Here is an 18,207-nt window from a genome sequence, read left to right on the forward strand (position 1 = left end):
CAGCCCTCAGCCTATCATCGCACTGCATCATGGAGGTCTGGTCTTTCAGGTTTTCCTACACGCCCACGCACAAACACATGCTTTGACACAAACACCCACAGGGCGTGGAAAGAGTCTAGACCTTTTTACTGCACTTTCTTTGCCTCTTCCCATCAGTCTGCTGTTCTGTGTGCTGAGGTGTTGACTCCATCTGCTTCAGCTGTGTCTCAGCAGCAGGCAACAGCAACTTTTTTAACACACTCGGGACACAAGAGATGGCGGGGGAGTTTGTTCCTGAGGGTCCAGACCTGAAGGAGATGGGCGAGGAGGAATTGTGGGAGCTGATTAACGACAATCGCCACCGGATCTCCTTGGGTGTGCGGCCATGCATTGTGATCCCTTACCTGAGGCAGGCCAGGGTCCTCACCGAGATGGACGAGGACGAGATCCTGTCCTGCCACAACCTCACCAACCGATGCATGAGAACCAGTGAGATTCCTGAGTTGATTTGTTGTTTTGTGGATTTTAAAGAAAGCCCTGTCTGGGTGGGTTAAGGAGTGCTGTGCTCTGTCTCATTTTTCTGTTTTATCTTCTTTTACTGCGACTGGTATGTTTGCAATGACAGCTGAGTGCATCGCCGAGAGGCAGAGGAAATTCCCGCAAAACCTAAGAATAAATATTTATTTGGACAACCAACATGTTGTTCTGCTTGACAGAGTTTCAGACAACATTTTTCCACAACACAGTTCCTTAAATCTCTGATTGTAATTTCCGTGTTATTATTGGCTTGATGAAGTTGATTCAAATGTTGGTGTTGATGTCAAGGACAATATTAAATTGCTGTTTTAGGCTACATGCTAGATCTGCTGAGGACCCAGGGGAGGAATGGTGCTGTGGCATTGCTGGAGAGTCTGATGATTCATTACCCAACCCTCTACACTCAAGTCACTGGACGCAAACCCAGTACTGAGCCCTCAAGATTCAGTGGTTGGTAGTTTAAAGTTTCCTACATTTTAAGGGAGTGCTAGCCATTTTGCCTGCTGTTTGTCTGAACTGTGTTGCTCTCCTCACAGGCCTGATAAAGTACTCGGAGCTGACTGAGTACCTGGTCCGAGCAGTGACGGGGATGCAGAAGGAGCTGCAGGAGGCCCGTTGTGAAGCCGGCAGGATGAGTGCACGCTGTGCCTCCCTGGAGTTGGAAATTGGACAGATAATGGAACAGGAGGAGAAGTCAAGATGCCTCCAGTCTGAAAACGAGCGAATGCAGAGATACTTGTGTTCTCTGCAGCGTGAAGTGACCAAGCTGAAGGATGAGAAGTGTGATTTGTACATACGCTACACCGCAGCCATCGAGGAGCAATCCGCTGTGAACAAGCGACTCCACAACCTGAACCTGCAGGTCAGTGATGTTCACTCCCGTCTGTTTTGCACTTTGGAAAACTCAGAAATGCACAGAAAGACCTTCTTCTTCCTGTTGGAGACACAAAGCTGTCATCCCCAGGGAAGGTCCTCAGAAGGTCAGTGTTAAAGAGCTGAAATCTGAGTGCTGAAGAGTGATGTCAATTTAGAAGATTCTGCAGTGTGTAGGGAGGCAAGATAATCACAGCCTGAGAAAGCTGTTGTACAAGGCCTTTTGTGGAGAGACACGTGACAAAATATAATACTATAAGGAAATTTTCAGCAGAAAGCTTGTTTTACAAAAGGTAAGAAGGGGGTTTCAAATAGCGGGCAGATAAGATTGAACAAAAGATGCTGCAGGGAATAATGGGAGGTGTACCTGATCCTTCTTTCTGCAACAATTCTTCATCCTCTTTTTTAAGGTAGACTCCAGTGATTTTTACTTCATTTTCAACTTTAGTCTTCAGACCTAACACATCGAGACTCAAGTGATATTCATCAGTAGTCGCAGTAAAATGGATAATAATCTGTGCAGTATTTAATATTTTTGATATTATTTCTATTCATGAGAGAATCTGTACAATACCACTGGCATGTGCAACACTGCTACTTCCATAATTAGTGCTACCATTCCTAAATGTAGTAAATGTTGTTGTATCTTCCCACTGTGGGATTAATAAAGGCTTATCCAATTTCTTCTGAAATCATTAAAAGACCTATTACAACTTTTTCTCCTATATAGAAGTATGGATGTGCAATACAAGATTGCTGCTCTGCTTTTTAAGCATGTTCCTCAATATGTCAGGATTATTATCAGAGGTGAAATTGAATATGGTAGTGAACGTTTTATTGTAGAAGAATTCTTACATTTTGATTTTGCTCCCCAGAAACAGTCTATCTTAGTTTTAATGAACATAATAGGACTATTACATGCTGAAACAATTAATTGTATAAAGAGTATTTTTTTTTATATAACAGTAAATTATCAAGAGTGCAAATGCAATAATCAAACTATTTTTTGTGGAAAAAGCATTATTTGAGCTTATTTCTTAGGAATTTAACTAAGATTAAGCTAGCCTGCTTAATATATATGCTGTGGGTGTGATTTGGTCAAATCTGATTAGTAACATCTTTGTAAATGGCTTCAGATTTTGATGCAAATATTGCTGAACCCTTGTTGGTAACCTCTCCCTTTTCAAAGAGGCTCTGCCTGCATCAAACCAATGATATGAGCAGAGGAAAAAATCTCATGTCAAATTAATCAAACTGTGGCAGAGAAGTCGGCGTTTATGTAAGATCACAATTGTCACAAACAGTAAGAAGCTGATTTACCACTTTTAAAATCATCTATAAAGCAAAGTGTAAAAACCTCTCAGATATGAAGGTTTGCTCTTGTTTTTCTTTATTGTAAATTTAAAGTCTTTTGAATTTTTAGGGTTCTTGCTTAGAGACAATCACACAACAATCCCCTTGGATTCTTATAAAATAGGCACTTTTTTGGCCATTTTATTGACAATAATGTTGATTTATTCTTCACCTAATGGAAAACAGTTGACAGAGGACATAGTTGCAGCCCTTTCTGTATTGTTTGTCTTTTGTGGTAGCAGGTATATCAGCTGCAGACTGACCTGCAGAATGTCCAAACCGAGACTGACATCCAGAAGAAACTTTCGTTCAGGTGTGTTTCTACTCCAGAGACGCCACAACTGCAAGAAGAAGTCAGGAGCCTGCGCTGCCAACTGGCCAAGGCAGAGAAACTGGACCCAGTGAGAATAAGCACTTACGTTTTCTGTGTTGTGAGCTGATCTATGTGAAATATTGACTGACAATAGCTACTTATATGTTTGCTTTTTGTATTTCATTTGCTGTCGCTGTTGTTTCCTTGCCAGGCTCGTCAGGACATCCTGGCCCAGGACCTGGCTGAGGCCATTGACAGTCAGGTGGAGCTGGCAGGGCAGCTCAGGTGTTACAGAGAGGAGAATGAGCAGCTGCTCAGAGACAAACAAGGGGTGTGTGCATGTGTGTTTTCTGTGTTGCTGTCATCATGGATCAGGAAATAGCATGTAAATTCATCAAATCAACTACAATGAAAATTGACCTTTTGAAGAATTTGTTCCTACACAATTTCATGACGTACAGAAATCAGCAGCCAGAGTCTAATTTTAGCTCTTGGTTTGTTTATGTTTAGTATTTAAAACTGTACATTATATAAGAACACCTTTTAATGTAAGAAATACTGTAAATTAGCAGTAATAGATAAATAGTAATAAAAAATTGTTTAATTGTAATGCTACATGCCACCACTAAAGTTTCTGCCGTACATAACTTAACATTGCATCAATTTACTCGTAAAATCCTGTAAATGTGTTTGTGTGTTTTTGTGTTCAGCTCCTGGATCAGAAGCAGTGTCTGAGCCTTCAGGTGGAGCAGCTGACACTAGACTGCAAAATGCATCAGCAAAAGAGCACTTTGATCCAAAGCCAGATGAGAGCGCTCCAGGCAGAGAGAGACCAGGTAAGGAAGTGCTAACAATCCCATGATTTTAACTTTCCTCTCTGCGTTTTAGCTATTATTATATCTGTCGTCATGCTGTTTGTTTTTCCTGGTGAAATGTCAAGCAGTCCCGTGTCAGTCAGTATCATTGTCAAGAGTATCAAATATCAACCTGCTCTTTTGGCTCTTACTGTCTGTCACTGCAACAGTTGCAGGTGTAGGTGTGTAATTGTGTATGCCTATTTGATAAGGGACACTGGATGAACTCACTACTGCTGGAAATTATATTGTTTTTGTAAGTGAAATAATAGTGCACCTTTCCATTTACCTGAACATTGTATTTTGCTGCATCTGTCTCTGTCATGCAGCAATGATTCATTTAAATGCCTTCTCCTTTATTCTCATCGATTGCTATTAAATAGATTCAAAACATCTTTGACAATGAAATTAACAACAAACCCAAACCTTAGAAACTGTCAGATGGAGTTGAGCTGCAGCAAACAAAGGCACAGGATTTCTTTGACAGCTCCTGGGTGTAATTCTTGGTTGGTACTGCCTGTGTGATGTGTGACGCACATAGGATCTGCTTGAAAAATGCTATCTTGTGTTTATAAAGCCATCCATCCATTATCTGTACACCACTTAGTCCTCATTTGAGTCATGGCAGTGTTTCCCCTACCATTATATTAGGGGGGCGCTCCCCCCCCTCCCCCCCCCCCAACGGCACCCCCCCCCCCCCAGAAGGTCAAGTTAAATTAAAATAATTGTTACTTTTTTACACGCAAACTTTAGTTTTCCTGCATAAAGGCCGCTCCACATGCTGTCCTTACAGCACTCGCTGCAGCACTTCACTGTGTCTACTCCCCCCTCCCTCCGTCTTGTAAGCAGTCACACTGCCCCCCACCCCACAGTCACCACACACACAAACACTAGTTTGCAGTGGCGCGTCTCGTGTTTTACTTTCTACAACAAACTACGGCCAAAATATAGAGTTATTTCAGCCATAAAATAAAGAAGCAGAAGAAAAACCATCTCTGATGACAGTGACGCGCGCCATGAGGTAATTACGACCGTATAGCGGGGCCATGTGTTGTTCTCAATCGTGTAGGAGTGTTAAAAATGAAAAGAGAACGAAGGGAAGTGGGACCCGCGATGAAACTTCAGAGATAAAAAAAAAATGAAGACGCTCTTTTTAACAGCATGACTTCTTATGATGCAAAATTGGTCCTTTGAGACGACGTCTGTCGTAATATTGGGCCTAAAATAAATAAAGTATTATTATTATTATTATAAAATAATTAGATGAAGCCTTTCAACACCGTAACGTAAAAATGGGCTAAAAATGATTCACACGCTCAATAAGTGGTACAAAATGGTGAAAATTATATATTTTAATATCGGCGTGCGCGCACACGTGTACACACACACAAGCGTGAGCGCACATGTGAGCAGACTCCCTCCAGCGACTGTCGGAAAATGGCACATGAAAAACAAAGCAAAATCTCAGCGTTTTTTAAACGCTCACAGTCACAGGGTGATAATGGCAACACCAGCCGCCCCTCTGGCTCTTCAAGCAGTAGCACCCAGAGCAGCTCTGCCTCTCCCGGGCCAAGTGACAGCAGCCAAAGTTCTGCACGGCAAGCCCCCCCCACCTGCCCCGCAGCAAAAGTCATCATCTCATCACCGCATGTCGGGCTTTGACCCATAGACTGTATATATAGTGGACGTAGCATCTGGCTCCAGAATTGAAGCCAACCCGGAAGTGTCAAAAACTTGCAATATCACGCCCTCCACTAGGGTTGGCTCAAAAAAGCATTTTCTCCATAGACCCCAATTCATTTTTGGAAAAAATAAAATTTGATAGACTGATTTTCTACGGCTCAGGATTTTTCCCCGTTAGTTTTCATGGTCAAAATGAGAGATCAGGTGGCCGATCTTAAAATAAATCAATACTGAATTTTAAATAAATCGTTAAAGTTGGCGGAGCCAGGGGGCGTGGCTATACTTGATAAAACATATTCTGACTCAAATTCCTTATTTTGACTTTTTGTACAACGGGGAAACACTGCATGGGGGGCTGGAGCCTTTCCCTGCTGACAGGTTACCAGTCTATCACAGGGATACACAGAGAGACAAACAAGCACACTCACGTTAACACCTACGCACCTACGGACAATTTAGAATTACCAGTCAACCTCAGCATATTTTTGGACTGCAAGAGGAAGCCGGAATACTCGGAGAAAACCCATGCGTGCACAGGGAGAACATGCAAACTCTGTGCAAAAAGTTCCCAGGTCCAGGCCAGACGCGAGCCAGGGATCTTCTAGCTGCAAGGCGACAGTGCAAGGCTGACCTACTCACACAACCTTGATGCTGTAATTGAGGTCAAATTTCACCATCTACTAAATACTGACTCAAAAGGGTTGAATTCTTATGCAGTCACATATCTTACATTTTGTATTTTTAATTAATTGACATGACTTTGTAGAAATCTGTTTTCACTTTAACACAAAACTCTTTTGGTAAATAATAGTAAAAAAAAGTCAAATTATTCTGATTATGATTCAATGTCAAAAAGTAATGAAAAGTAAAAACTTTAAATTTGGTACTGTATGTGCTGCTTTTTGCCTTCAAAGTCTAATCAATTTATTAGTTAGTGGTGTTTTGTACATATTAAATTCACTGTTATGCATTATAAACAAAGACAGATATAAAACTAATGACTCAAAATTATTTTTATTCCTAAGTTTCTATTACCTATTGTTCCACAGTTGTGTTTCCAAGAATGTGTCAACAGACAGAAAGCTGTCGCCTACTGACACCTCTTTGACAACATCCTGCATACCTCACACCTTGCCAGCACACACACACACACACACACACACACACACACACACACACACACACACACACACACACACACACACACACACACACACACACACTACTTTAGTCAAACAATCCCTGACTGAAATCTGCATATCTACGTTTTAAGTTTCAAGTGGTGCGCGACAAATTTCACCATTGTCTAGACATTATGTTTTTTACATGAGGCACAAACTTTGGCATGTATCTGTCTGCTCGAATAAGGTGGGTCTATGTGTCAGTTTTGTGTAAACTAAGAATGATAAATTCAAACAGTTCCTTTTCTTTTAGGCGTACTTATCCAGAGATGAGGCCCAGGCCATGATCGCCCGCATTCTGGCTGAGAAGGACACCCTGAGGTGCCAGCTGGTGGAACTGCAGGAAAAGTTCTTCAGCCTGCAAACAACACACAACTCCAGACAACAACGGCAGAGCTCTGATGTAATTTTTCAAACATGTCAGCATGCACAGAAGCACAACGCATACAGAAAGATTTTTGTTAATTGTTTGCTCTGTGTTTGTGACAAAGGAGTTGGAAGTCGGGTGGGAGAGCCTGAGGTCCAGCTGTGAAGAATTCCGAGTTCCAGCTAGACGCCGACTCTGCCGCAGTAATGCAGTTAATCCCATGTCATTGAGTTCCAGCAATTCAGAGGTGTGTGAGATCAGCTGTACGAGCTAGGCAATGAGCAATCACCTTAACGCTGAATGCTTGGACGGATATTTCAAGATTTAACCATGACTTTAATTTACTGTTTTTCCTTATTTAAAGCTCTTGTACAGGATGTGGCTTGAAAAACTTGTTCTTATTGTCATAAATACCATGAGAAAACCTGCTGATTGTACCGTAAACTGCCATCTGTGTAGCCAAAGCCTGATATAGCTCATTCTTCTGAATGTGCAAAACTTATCGCTAACACATCCATGAATCACAGTTCTGCCACATTTAACTTCCTTCATGATTATTTCACTTTTTTTACAGTAATGATTTTAAATTTGTATTTGCACATCTGTGTAGTATGAAGACGCTGCGGCAAGTAGTGTCCGATCCCGAAACGCTGAGCCACCCAGTCCAGAGTCTATCCGTCGAAGGCAGAAAGTTCTAAATGCAGACAGCAGGTGTGTCTGTGTTATTGTATTTACATACAGTATATGTCATTTTGTGTGTGAAGTTATATTTAGATTTTTTTTAAATTAAACAAAGTACATTATCGGTTCCAATTGCAGCATTTTGTCCAGAAGATATGATGAAGTTAAGGTGTTACTGACCTCTGCATTCCTCTCTGTTGTTGCAAGCATCAAGTTTCAGGTGGACTATTGATTTACAGGATCAAGAGGAACTTAACCATACGTCACTTCATTCCAAAAAAGACACAAATGAGTGTGTTCAAGTGTAAAATATACAAAGCAGAAATCTATAAGCGGGAGGAGCCTGGCAAATCCTATTTAAAGCACCCTGAATAGACTGTATAAGTGTTTGTACAGATTCAAATAGCCTCAATTGTTGTCTTAAAGCTTGCTTAATACAACAAGATGCTGCTTTGTCATTATAAGGCTGTAACCAGCAAACCATTCTATGGATGATCGTTGCCTCACGTCCTCATGAAAGTGAACTCTGTCAAATGCTTTTGTTATGCGTGAATATATCTGCATGTGCAGGAAAGACAAAAACAGAGATAAATCGGTAAATGGTGTTCATGTAAGTGTTTCCGTGTTCTCTTGTAGCTGTGAAACAGCAGAGTCTGATTATCTACTGGATGACTTTGTGTTCCTCCCCAGTGGTACGTATAGACAACATGAGCTTTCTTTGAGTGTTTGTGTTTCTGCGCAGAGCGAGTGGTGCTTTGCTGATGTATGGCTGGATCCTCATTAGCTTTTATACAGTGTTGGATGTTTTTCAAGCCTGTAAAGTGACACATTAACCCTGGCATATTACTTCCTTGGAAACAGCCCTGATGCTAAACCACTAAACAGTTTCTCTTTTGTTTAGTTGGCAGTGAAGACAAACAGACTCCCAGGTTTTCCTCTTCTAGTGGCTCCAGCTCTTGCGGGTGAGACAATCCACTGGACGAACGTCATTCTTAATAAAGAGCTTTCTATGACGGTGCATTTTTGAGATCTGGAACAGATGCCAGGTTACATGAGTTTGCACATTCTGTACACTAAAGGACATTCATATTTTTAAGGTCAGTCATGCGGTAGATGTAATACAGGTTTACACAGAGGAGAGGATGTCTGTGTAGGTTCTCATTCATCCAGGTCATGGTTATAATCAGCAGTTGGTAAATTGAACACAGCACCCTTGTGTTTTGACCATGTATTAGCTTAATTTTAATAATCGCGAATGATATAATACGACTGTAAGAGCACATGCAAAGTGTAACATTTAAAATTTTCCAGCATGCAGGCTTTGAACTGAGGTTAAAGTACTGCCCACCTGAACGTCTGTTCTTGCAAATGTAAATGTGGCTACAGTATTGTTCAGGCAAAGCATCGCCAGGAAAGATGCCAAGTGTCTGCTGCTATTCGTGGGTCACTGACTTCAGAAAGTTCTTGACTGTGTAGGATTTATGTCTACATTGGTGTGAATTGTCTAATTACATTTTCAGCTCTGTGGCATCTAATTAGACACAGCTGTGCTTTCCACTAAGTACTGACATAAGAATGGCAATATGTCCATGGTGAAAATGCTAACATGAAGACATTTACTGTAATCTGCTATTTTTACATTTTCATTCTTACAAAAGCTGATAACCTGTGGTCTTAGATGTAACCTGAGTGTTTACTGAAGCATTTTAATGCATCCCTCTTTGCCTCTCATCTCACCAGCCTGAACCTGCTCAGAACCTTAGCCCCTCCCTTCCTGGTGCGATCTCGTCCAAAGGCAATTCGCGTCAACGGTCGAGTCCTGAGCATCTCCTTCCAGGGTGAAAAACTGCTCAGCCAGCTCACAGTGGTGGGTGGCAATAAGACCGGAGTGTTTGTGCACCAGGTGACTGAGGGGAGCGCCGCCCATACTGTGGGTATCAGCAACGGGGCACAGATAGTGGAGGTAGGTGCAAAAAACAGTTCTCCTAATTAATTAGCCTGTTGTGAAGGTGTTTCTCAGCATACTGTTGTTCTGCAGGTGAAATATGAGCAGAACCATAAGGCTCTGAAGATGGTGCTGGAGGATTCCACATTAGAGGAAGCTATGTGGGCTCTCGGCCAGGTCACAGGCCTCTGTCACCTCTCCCTCCGGCCAAGACAAGATGGTATGTCCCACAGCATGTAAATAACTTTAAGCTCTATATAGGCAAGATGTTAGTCCCATCATAAATCATTTCTACACCATTTTAGAGAAAACACTGCATCCCACTGTGAAACGTTTCTCCCATTTTGAAGCCAAAATGATCCCCCCGCTTAGATTTCTTTGTTTTTCTTTAAAACATATTCCCCACAGATTCAGATAAGTTTACTACTACTGTAAACATGCACATAAACACAGTAAACGTCATACGGCAGTGCTCCGTTACACTTTGTGTTCATCACAGAGACTGTATCTGGGTATTTGCGGGAAATAAGATTTTATGGTTTCAGCTAATATCAAACCTCCAGGAAGCAGATAGTCTAGAGATTAACAGGATGGCCAGCTGCCACATGAGGAAACTCCTTGTTTGTCATATTCTGACATGAGAATGTAACAGTAAGAGATAATGTTGATCAACCTGCTGTGTTTGTGAGACAGTCTTTGTTTTACAGAATGCAAAGAATGTAGCTTCAGTATAAAACTATCAAACTAAACGTAATAAAACAGATGGTAAACTGGTTAACAACAAAACAGTTTAGGACATTTGAAGAAATAAATAAGAGCTATTGTTAAAAATTCAGTCCTTTCCTCCTTTCTGCCCTGAAGTTTGTTGTAAACAGTTGTTTTTTTCTCTCTTCTTCGACTGCAGAGAAGTTGGTATTATGGTTGAACCAGCACTTTGTCAGAGGTAGATGAGGTTGTCAAGGTTATTATAGGTTGTATAGCAAAGATGTAGCATTATAAACCACAGAGAACCAAACTTTCCAATATAATAAATGCTCATCAGATTGTTTTGTACATGTAGATAAGGCACATGCAGTTGTTGGATAAGGCAGAGTTGGTAAAGAGTACGAATAAATTTGGAGTCCATATTCTGCTTTTTGGCTTGTTCTCTAATGTCATAGTTGTGTGTTCATGAAAAGGGTGTGCAAATTTCCAAAATCCGGAGTCCATGCCAAAAGGAGTTATTCTGTGTAACAGAAAACTTTGTTCCTTTCCTGCCTGAAATGCTTCTTTGAAGTGGCTTACTTTTATTACTTATTTATGTCAAAATGTAACACATTTGCATAACATCAGTTTTGTGGCTCGGTTGGCTGTGGCCTCAAACAAAGAATGAGGAGCTTCATAGCAGTCGCCATTTCTTTTCTGAGGCGACTTCTGCTCAGGGTACAACTCTATATTCTGGAGTTATGCAATGAAACCAACACTAAAATATAGGCTTTCCAACAGAATATGAGAAAAGTGTTGCAGCAATGTTCAGTATAAGACAAAATGTGTTATTTTATTAACTAAGCATGTTCCAAGCCCAATCCTTGGAGCTAAATCCTTTTGTTTATAACTGCTGTCACGTATGTGTTGTGAATCTAAATAATTTTCTTAATGTGTGCATCAGTAACAATGTACAAGTGAATAATTTATAATCAAAACTCTGCACAATTTAAGTTAGTCATGCACTAATACTGCTGTCACAGACATACAACGAGGTGGTATAAGGATGACTATTATATATGCTACTAGTGTATATGATTGATGTCCAAGAATATCTTGACTTGAACGGTAACTTAAACATGGACACTGGCCAGATGTCATTAAGCTCTATAGGAGACCCAGTCATGGTGCACCTTTACTAGCAAACCCCCACAATGCTCTCTGCTTGCCAACAAGAAAGTGACTCCCTTCTGTAGTTGATGCAGTATAAAATAGTAAGAGGCTCCACCTGGTGGTCCAATCAGGTACTACAGCTAATCTACAATACTTGATTGTGTATCATCTATAAAATGGTATTGAGTATCAGCAGATACTACATATTAAGTGACTCGAGGAAAAAAACAACTTGACTGGGACATCCCTAATTTTGGCATATTCTAGAAGACCTGAACAGCATCCATCATTTTTTACTGTACAGCATCTAAAATGAAATGTTGAGTTAGTATGACTGCAACCACCAAAGTCACAATGTACAGCAACTAACAACAATTTTGAATATTGTCAACATTGCATATATGCAGTGTTTCATTTACAGTATTCCAAAGTGTTGGTGCATTGGTTTTTAGCATCCTCTTCTGCCTGTTCAGACTATGAGGCGCTGCTGCAGCAGCTGCGGAGCTGTGAAACATCTTCTGGAGACTCCTTCTACGTACGAGTCAACATGTCCCTCCCTGCTGGTCCTGGAGGAACACTGGCCGTGTCCTGCAATGACATCCTGCACGTGACGAACACTCAACCTGCAGGCACAGAGGATATGTGGTACGCCAGCCAAGTTCACCCCTGTCAGCTGCTGGACCTCCAGAGTGGAACTGTACCCAATTATTACAGGTTGGTGGTGCCCTGATGAGGAATGTCGGAGTTGTTTCTTGTTATAGAGCAGTGGTCTGTTGGCTCATTTGATTCTTACACAGCACTATTAATTTTGAGGTTGCAGGTTTGATCCCCTATTTGTATTATTTATTGTTTTTCCCACATTTCAAAAGTTTTAGTCATTTCTTGTGTCACTCGTCCCCCTTTTCACAGTGTTTGCCATGTTGTGTGAATATTCAGACAGGACATGGTGCAGGGAGAGCACGTATGTGGATGGAGTCTACAAAATATTGAAAATGCTTTTAAATGTGATGCAGTTTAATACAGCACCACCGCCCACTAACACCCCAGTAATAAACATGAAACAGAATTGTCAAATTTCTGTTGTCATTGTCAACAAATACTAAAAACATGTTTTTAAATCTATTTTTATAAAGGTAGAATTTATTGCAGAGATAATGAATTGGATTCCATTAAATTTCACAGATACACTCAATAAGGTTGGAGGTGATTGTATATCAAATATGATGCAGATTTGGTGTTCATTGATGAGCGTTTGAAATACGAGTTCAGGTTAATGTTAGCCAATTCAGGAAAGCTGTTCTCTAACCCTATGCAAAATGTAATTGAAATGATCTCTCACAATACTAACTGATTTCCTGATTTCACAGAGCACAGCGACTCCTAATTCGAGCCATTGAAGAGATGAGCTTTCAAGCCAAGAAATCTCCAAAGGTGAGAAAAATCTGCAATACCAGTGAGCTGATCCAAAGTTCCAGTGTGCCAACTCATTCCTCATTCCTGGGAATATTCCTCTGGCTTTTCAGATTTGTCGTGTGGTGGCCCAGAATAAACAGAAGGCAGTGAGGATTGTGAGCACCGGGCGTCTGGGCAGGAACCCACTGTGGGTCAGTGTGGAGGATGAAAAGACCAAGAGTGTAGATACAGGTACAAAAACCTGCAGCAGCACAAACATTCAGCTTTATTGATTCTGCAGTAACATTTGTTTGACAGGTTTAGCAATGTTTTTAAAGACTAACCGTGTATATTCCTCTCCATATAGGTGCCACATCTGCACCCAAAGGCTGTGTAACCCTCATGCCTTACACCCTGGTCACCCCCCACTATCCACCCATCTGCAGGCCTGTCTTGCTGCTGCCCACCGTCCTGGGGCGCATCCTCGACAAGAAGCTGGCAGGCTGGCAGGGCTTTCAGCTCTGTGAACCAGGTAAGAAACATTGTGTTGTTTTATGTTGACAGTAAACCATTTCATTCTCATATCTATTTCAGCTGCAGCACACTCTAGAGTAGACACACTTTTAGATAGAAAGAAGGGACACACTTCCCTGAGTAGACAGATAAGTCTGTTAGATTTGACCCGTCTCATGTTTTATTGGTGAGATTGCTTTTGTGTCTCTTCCTCTGTTTCCGATGATAAGCTGTAATGGACATGTTTTGCCACCTTAGTAAACAACCAGTTCCATACTCTAACGTGTTAAATATTTTATGGCTTTGTCTGTTGCCGTAAACCAGAAAGAAAATAGACTTTGTAAATAAATAGGGCTAAAAATGATGGCGGATCTAAAGAGTAAATGTGTCCTCTTGTGTGATAAGGTGAAATAAAAATTTAATGACCTCTGTGGGAAAGTTTATTCATTACAGCAACAAATACTATTTACGGGAAAAAAAAAACACAGGATGCAGAAGAAAATCAAATAATCCACAGCACACCATCATGTGGAGCATAATCTCTTTATTGCTCCTCAGAGGTGCTGAGCTCCAGTGAACACACCGCCCGCCTGCAGAGGTCTGAGATCCTGGAGGAGTGTGAACAGGAACACTGCTGCTACACCCTGCAGAGTGTTGAGAAAGTCATGAAGAAGGTCAGAACATTTAACAAAATATTAGAGCTTATGTTTGATTGTAATATGGGTTTAATCTGTCGACAACTAAAGGAGGGCGAGCCCAGCTTTTCCTTAAATGCCACTGTTTGGTGTGAAATGTATTGAGTTATAATCAAATTTGCTTGACACATACATAACACTCATGTACAGAGAGTAATTTTGTAGCAACATTCAAGTTTTGTTTTTTACTATGAAGTTATCTCTAGTGTCATCATTAGGTCAAAACTTTATTTACTTTGCTTTATGATAACCATCTGAATTCCAAGAAGTGTCTGATAACTTTCTACTCCTGTCACATTTTTATGCTCCTGCCCCTCTATGGAAAAAGAACAACCACGACTAGGAGAGTGAACTTTGAAATAGCTTCTGTAGAGTATGAAGAATGCCATAAGTCATGAACAAGCTGAATTTCTTCTGGAATCAACATACAAAACATTACATACGTTACTAAAAATAGTGGCTCTACATATTAGGGATACTTAACTGCTTCCTCTTTTAATGTATTTGTCAAAGCTGCCTCCTTTCTGTTCTGTGTAAACACAGCCTGAAGTTCAGCCAAATGCCTTGAATTTTTGTCACGTGACTGTCATTTGTAGCTGAGTCGCTCATGATAGCACAGTTGTGCCAAAGCGTGCAGAATTTTTGTTTTTTTACAGAAACTTTTTAAATGAAATGTGTGGAATAAAATGTTTTTAATAAAAGAATTTTAAACATAGATTTGCCACATGTGGATACTTTCGTAAACATTGTAAAGTTTACAATCTGACTACTCTTTATGTTTTCACAGTTTCCGGTGCTGATAATTGATATTATGATGGCAACTTTACAAAAATAACATACTTTTTAAGTGTCCTGTTATTCAGTAGTTTCAAATTCATTTTACTTAATAGTACTGCTGTTAAAGCTCATGCTCAGGAAGAAGCTTTTTAAAGCTGTCTTCCTTTTCCTTCCTCTACACTCTACAGGGGATCCACTGTGTGCTGCCTTTAGGCCTCGACTGTGTGCGTCGGCTGCACCGCTCTGAGATCTTCCCCATCATCATTTATGTTGGCCAGACTGCACGTAGTGCACGCAAACTGAGGTACATTTTTATCTTCTCACAAAATACAGACAGAGCTGCACCTCGTAGCTCATGACTCTGATATCAGTATTATATAAACATCAGTACAAATTGTGTAATGATTTTATTCTGGTCTGTTGACATTCTTCTCCCACCAAAACCAGACTTTAGGTTAATCAGTATCATGAGACTCTGTTCTTCCACTAATGAATAAAAGAGAGCATGTTCCTACATTATGTTCTCTCTTGTTTGTACCATGTTCTGGACTATTCTGCTGGTATTTCAGCTTCTTGTTTGAAGGGTCTTCTTTTGTGATTGACGAGAGTTTAATTCTGTCTTGAGGAAAACCTGTAGCCTCTGATTCAAAACCTGTTCAAGAGTAATTTTAGTTACTTCGAACTCCCCACATTATCAACTAAACGACTCAATACAATCTTGCACTACAGTATATATTTTGCATATATTGAACTTTGCACCATGAAATGGTGCATGCTTTCTTCTATACAGGCAGTGTACTTTGTATATTTAACATGACCTGTCACAGTTTGCATGAGCAGTTCTGAACTTTCTGCAACATGAATTTTGCTCATGCTTCTTTGATGCAGGTTTTTTATTCTGTACAGAACCTTCTGCACTGTTGTCCATTCATATATCTTACCTCACTATGTGCTAGTAGACAGGAGTGATGAGGGTGTCTGAATGAGTGTATTCTGTGAATAGGTTAGTCACGACACCGATGGGGGTCATTCCATCTTAAATTGTTTAAAGATATCTGTGAAATTTTAGATTGATATATCAAATATATTCTGAGATAATTTTATTTTTTTAAGAAGGTGGCCTTTCATCCACATTCTTTTGCACATTGAATTTTTTGGCTGTTTGAACAAGGATATTTCAGGAAATATTAAAGATAAAATTCTGAGATTTTCAGTGTTAGCGGTCAATATGTCATTGGTTCAGAATCTACAATACTGGACAAGTGGATCAAAAAATCTTGCATTATTAGTGAGCTAAAATTTGAAAAAATGTGAGCTGCCAAACCATTAAACTGATGTTTGAAATTTGATTTTCTTGATTCATGTTCCATTGGGAGTATATTTAACACATACCATTTTAAATATTCATAGTTTAATCAGAGATTTGAGATGAAATAACCTAAGGCAGGAACACAGAGAACTAAGAATTTCATTGCACTGCTCACCTAGTATTGCTGCATATGACAATATAGTCTTTGAATCCTTTGACTGAAACTCAGCTGTAGCTGTAGATAAACATACTAGCATCTGGACAATCTAAAACCAAAACACCAACAAAAAAATGTAGTGCACAGTGTATGCTGTAGTTCATTCACATCATTTCTCCAAACATTCCAGGTCAAAGCTGCAGCGTCACGGTCAGTCAGAGGATCAGCTGCTGGCGTGTTCAAGTAGCGAAGAGCCGCTGCTGGACAAACTCCCGTGTTTGTATCACAGCGTGGCTCCAGACTCCTGGTGTGATCAGACGTCTCTGCTGAACAGCCTTCGTACTGTCATCTGGGAGGAGCAGAAGAAGATCGTCTGGGTAGAGCCCGACCTGTGGTGAAGCAGAGCACAGAGCAGAACACAATCCAACAAACAATAACAGGAAGTATAATTCCTAAGAGGGCTTTTTTGTATAATAGAGTATATTAATAGGATAAATAAGCTTTACAAGATATAGATTTGTAAACATTTGTATGTATCTATGATACTTTATAGTGTGTATGCAGAAATAGGTTATTTACTGTACCTGAAACATTTTCTACACTCTGTGTTGCCTCCTTGTTTGAGGTGTTTGTTTAAAATATCTGTATAGTGTCCACTGAAGACACCAACATTTATGATTAAAACATACTGTACTGGGTTGTTTGTACTGTATCTCTACAATATGTTGTTGATCATTTCCCACTATGAGGGATTCTCTTTTAATACCTGACTGCTGTAATGACCAGCTCAGGACCTTTCTACTGTTGTAGATTGTCACTTCTCAAATATATGTTTCTAATTCGTTCTGCAATATATATATATATATATATATATATATATATATATATATATATATGCATATCTAATTTGCATATGAGATTTTATTATAATTCTGCTTGCCTGATGCCCCTCTTCTGTGCCTTTTCTTCTTCTGCCTCTTGTTGGACTGCAAAGCTTCCAAAAACCTCACATCTCTCTGAGTTTCTGTGGAATTTCTAAAGCAGTTAACACATCTCACTTTCCCCAGTAATGAATATGTAGCAATACTGGTCACTTTGTGTTCATTTAAGTTTGAAAAGCATTAACTCATTTTTACTTGATTGCTATTTTCAAGCTGATTCAATCCATGTTTGGTGATGCTTACTTTAACTGTAAATCTCATAAAATGTATTTTATTCTATTCATGAATTAAATAAGAAAAAAATTCTGTGTCATAATAAATAATATTGGATACATCATGTAGGATATTCATCCTTAATTTTCAGGTACTTTCAGAAAAATGCATATTTAAGTTTGAAAGAAGCTATAAATACATATTAATTTAATTGTGCAGTCTACTTCAATGAACCGACAGAACCTCATTCTACACCAGAGGACAGAAAGAGCATGTTGTTTCCAGGAGACTGCGGTTTTAAAACCTTTGAAACCTCCAGTCGATCCACACATGGAACAACTGCACGTCTACCTGCTGCTGGATGTCTAGGAGGCAGAATAATAAGAGATGCCCAACACTGGTCCTTCTCACAGAGCAGACAATAAGACTGGAGGAGCAGAAAGTGAGCGATAGGCTGAAGCATTCCAGGAGAATCAGAGTTAGAAACCATGAGAGGCTGTGCAGAGAATGAAATCTCATGCTGGACACTGTATGTATGTTATATGTATGATGTATGTTTATTGATATGTTGGATGCTCATATATTGT

The 18,207-nt window shown here is 40.0% G+C and overlaps 1 protein-coding gene across 1 annotated transcript; it reads left to right on the top strand.

Annotated features, from left to right (window-relative positions):
• Positions 1-151: 151 nt before the first annotated feature.
• card14 (caspase recruitment domain family, member 14) lies at positions 152-17,702 on the top strand. Its single transcript, XM_022212117.2, has 20 exons — positions 152-468; positions 829-966; positions 1,053-1,378; positions 2,985-3,143; positions 3,267-3,386; positions 3,766-3,891; positions 7,027-7,176; positions 7,265-7,387; positions 7,751-7,851; positions 8,458-8,513; positions 8,723-8,783; positions 9,562-9,784; positions 9,860-9,986; positions 12,097-12,337; positions 12,991-13,054; positions 13,147-13,267; positions 13,383-13,547; positions 14,087-14,202; positions 15,189-15,304; positions 16,657-17,702. The coding sequence occupies exons 1-20, from the start codon at positions 255-257 to the stop codon at positions 16,862-16,864; spliced, it is 2,955 nt and encodes a 984-aa protein (XP_022067809.2). The 5' UTR covers positions 152-254; the 3' UTR covers positions 16,865-17,702.
• Positions 17,703-18,207: the final 505 nt, after the last annotated feature.

This window comes from Acanthochromis polyacanthus, chromosome 3 (assembly GCF_021347895.1).
Source record: "Acanthochromis polyacanthus isolate Apoly-LR-REF ecotype Palm Island chromosome 3, KAUST_Apoly_ChrSc, whole genome shotgun sequence".
Taxonomy (NCBI): Eukaryota; Metazoa; Chordata; class Actinopteri; family Pomacentridae; genus Acanthochromis; species Acanthochromis polyacanthus.

Bases quoted from the DNA above. Each gene is read 5' to 3' on its own strand.
- card14 (XM_022212117.2), top strand. From the start codon at position 255: ATGGCGGGGGAGTTTGTTCCTGAGGGTCCAGACCTGAAGGAGATGGGC. The intron at 8,514-8,722 runs GTACGTATAGAC...TCTTTTGTTTAG, and splicing joins CTTTGTGTTCCTCCCCAGTG to TTGGCAGTGAAGACAAACAG. The intron at 15,305-16,656 runs GTACATTTTTAT...CAAACATTCCAG, and splicing joins CGTAGTGCACGCAAACTGAG to GTCAAAGCTGCAGCGTCACG.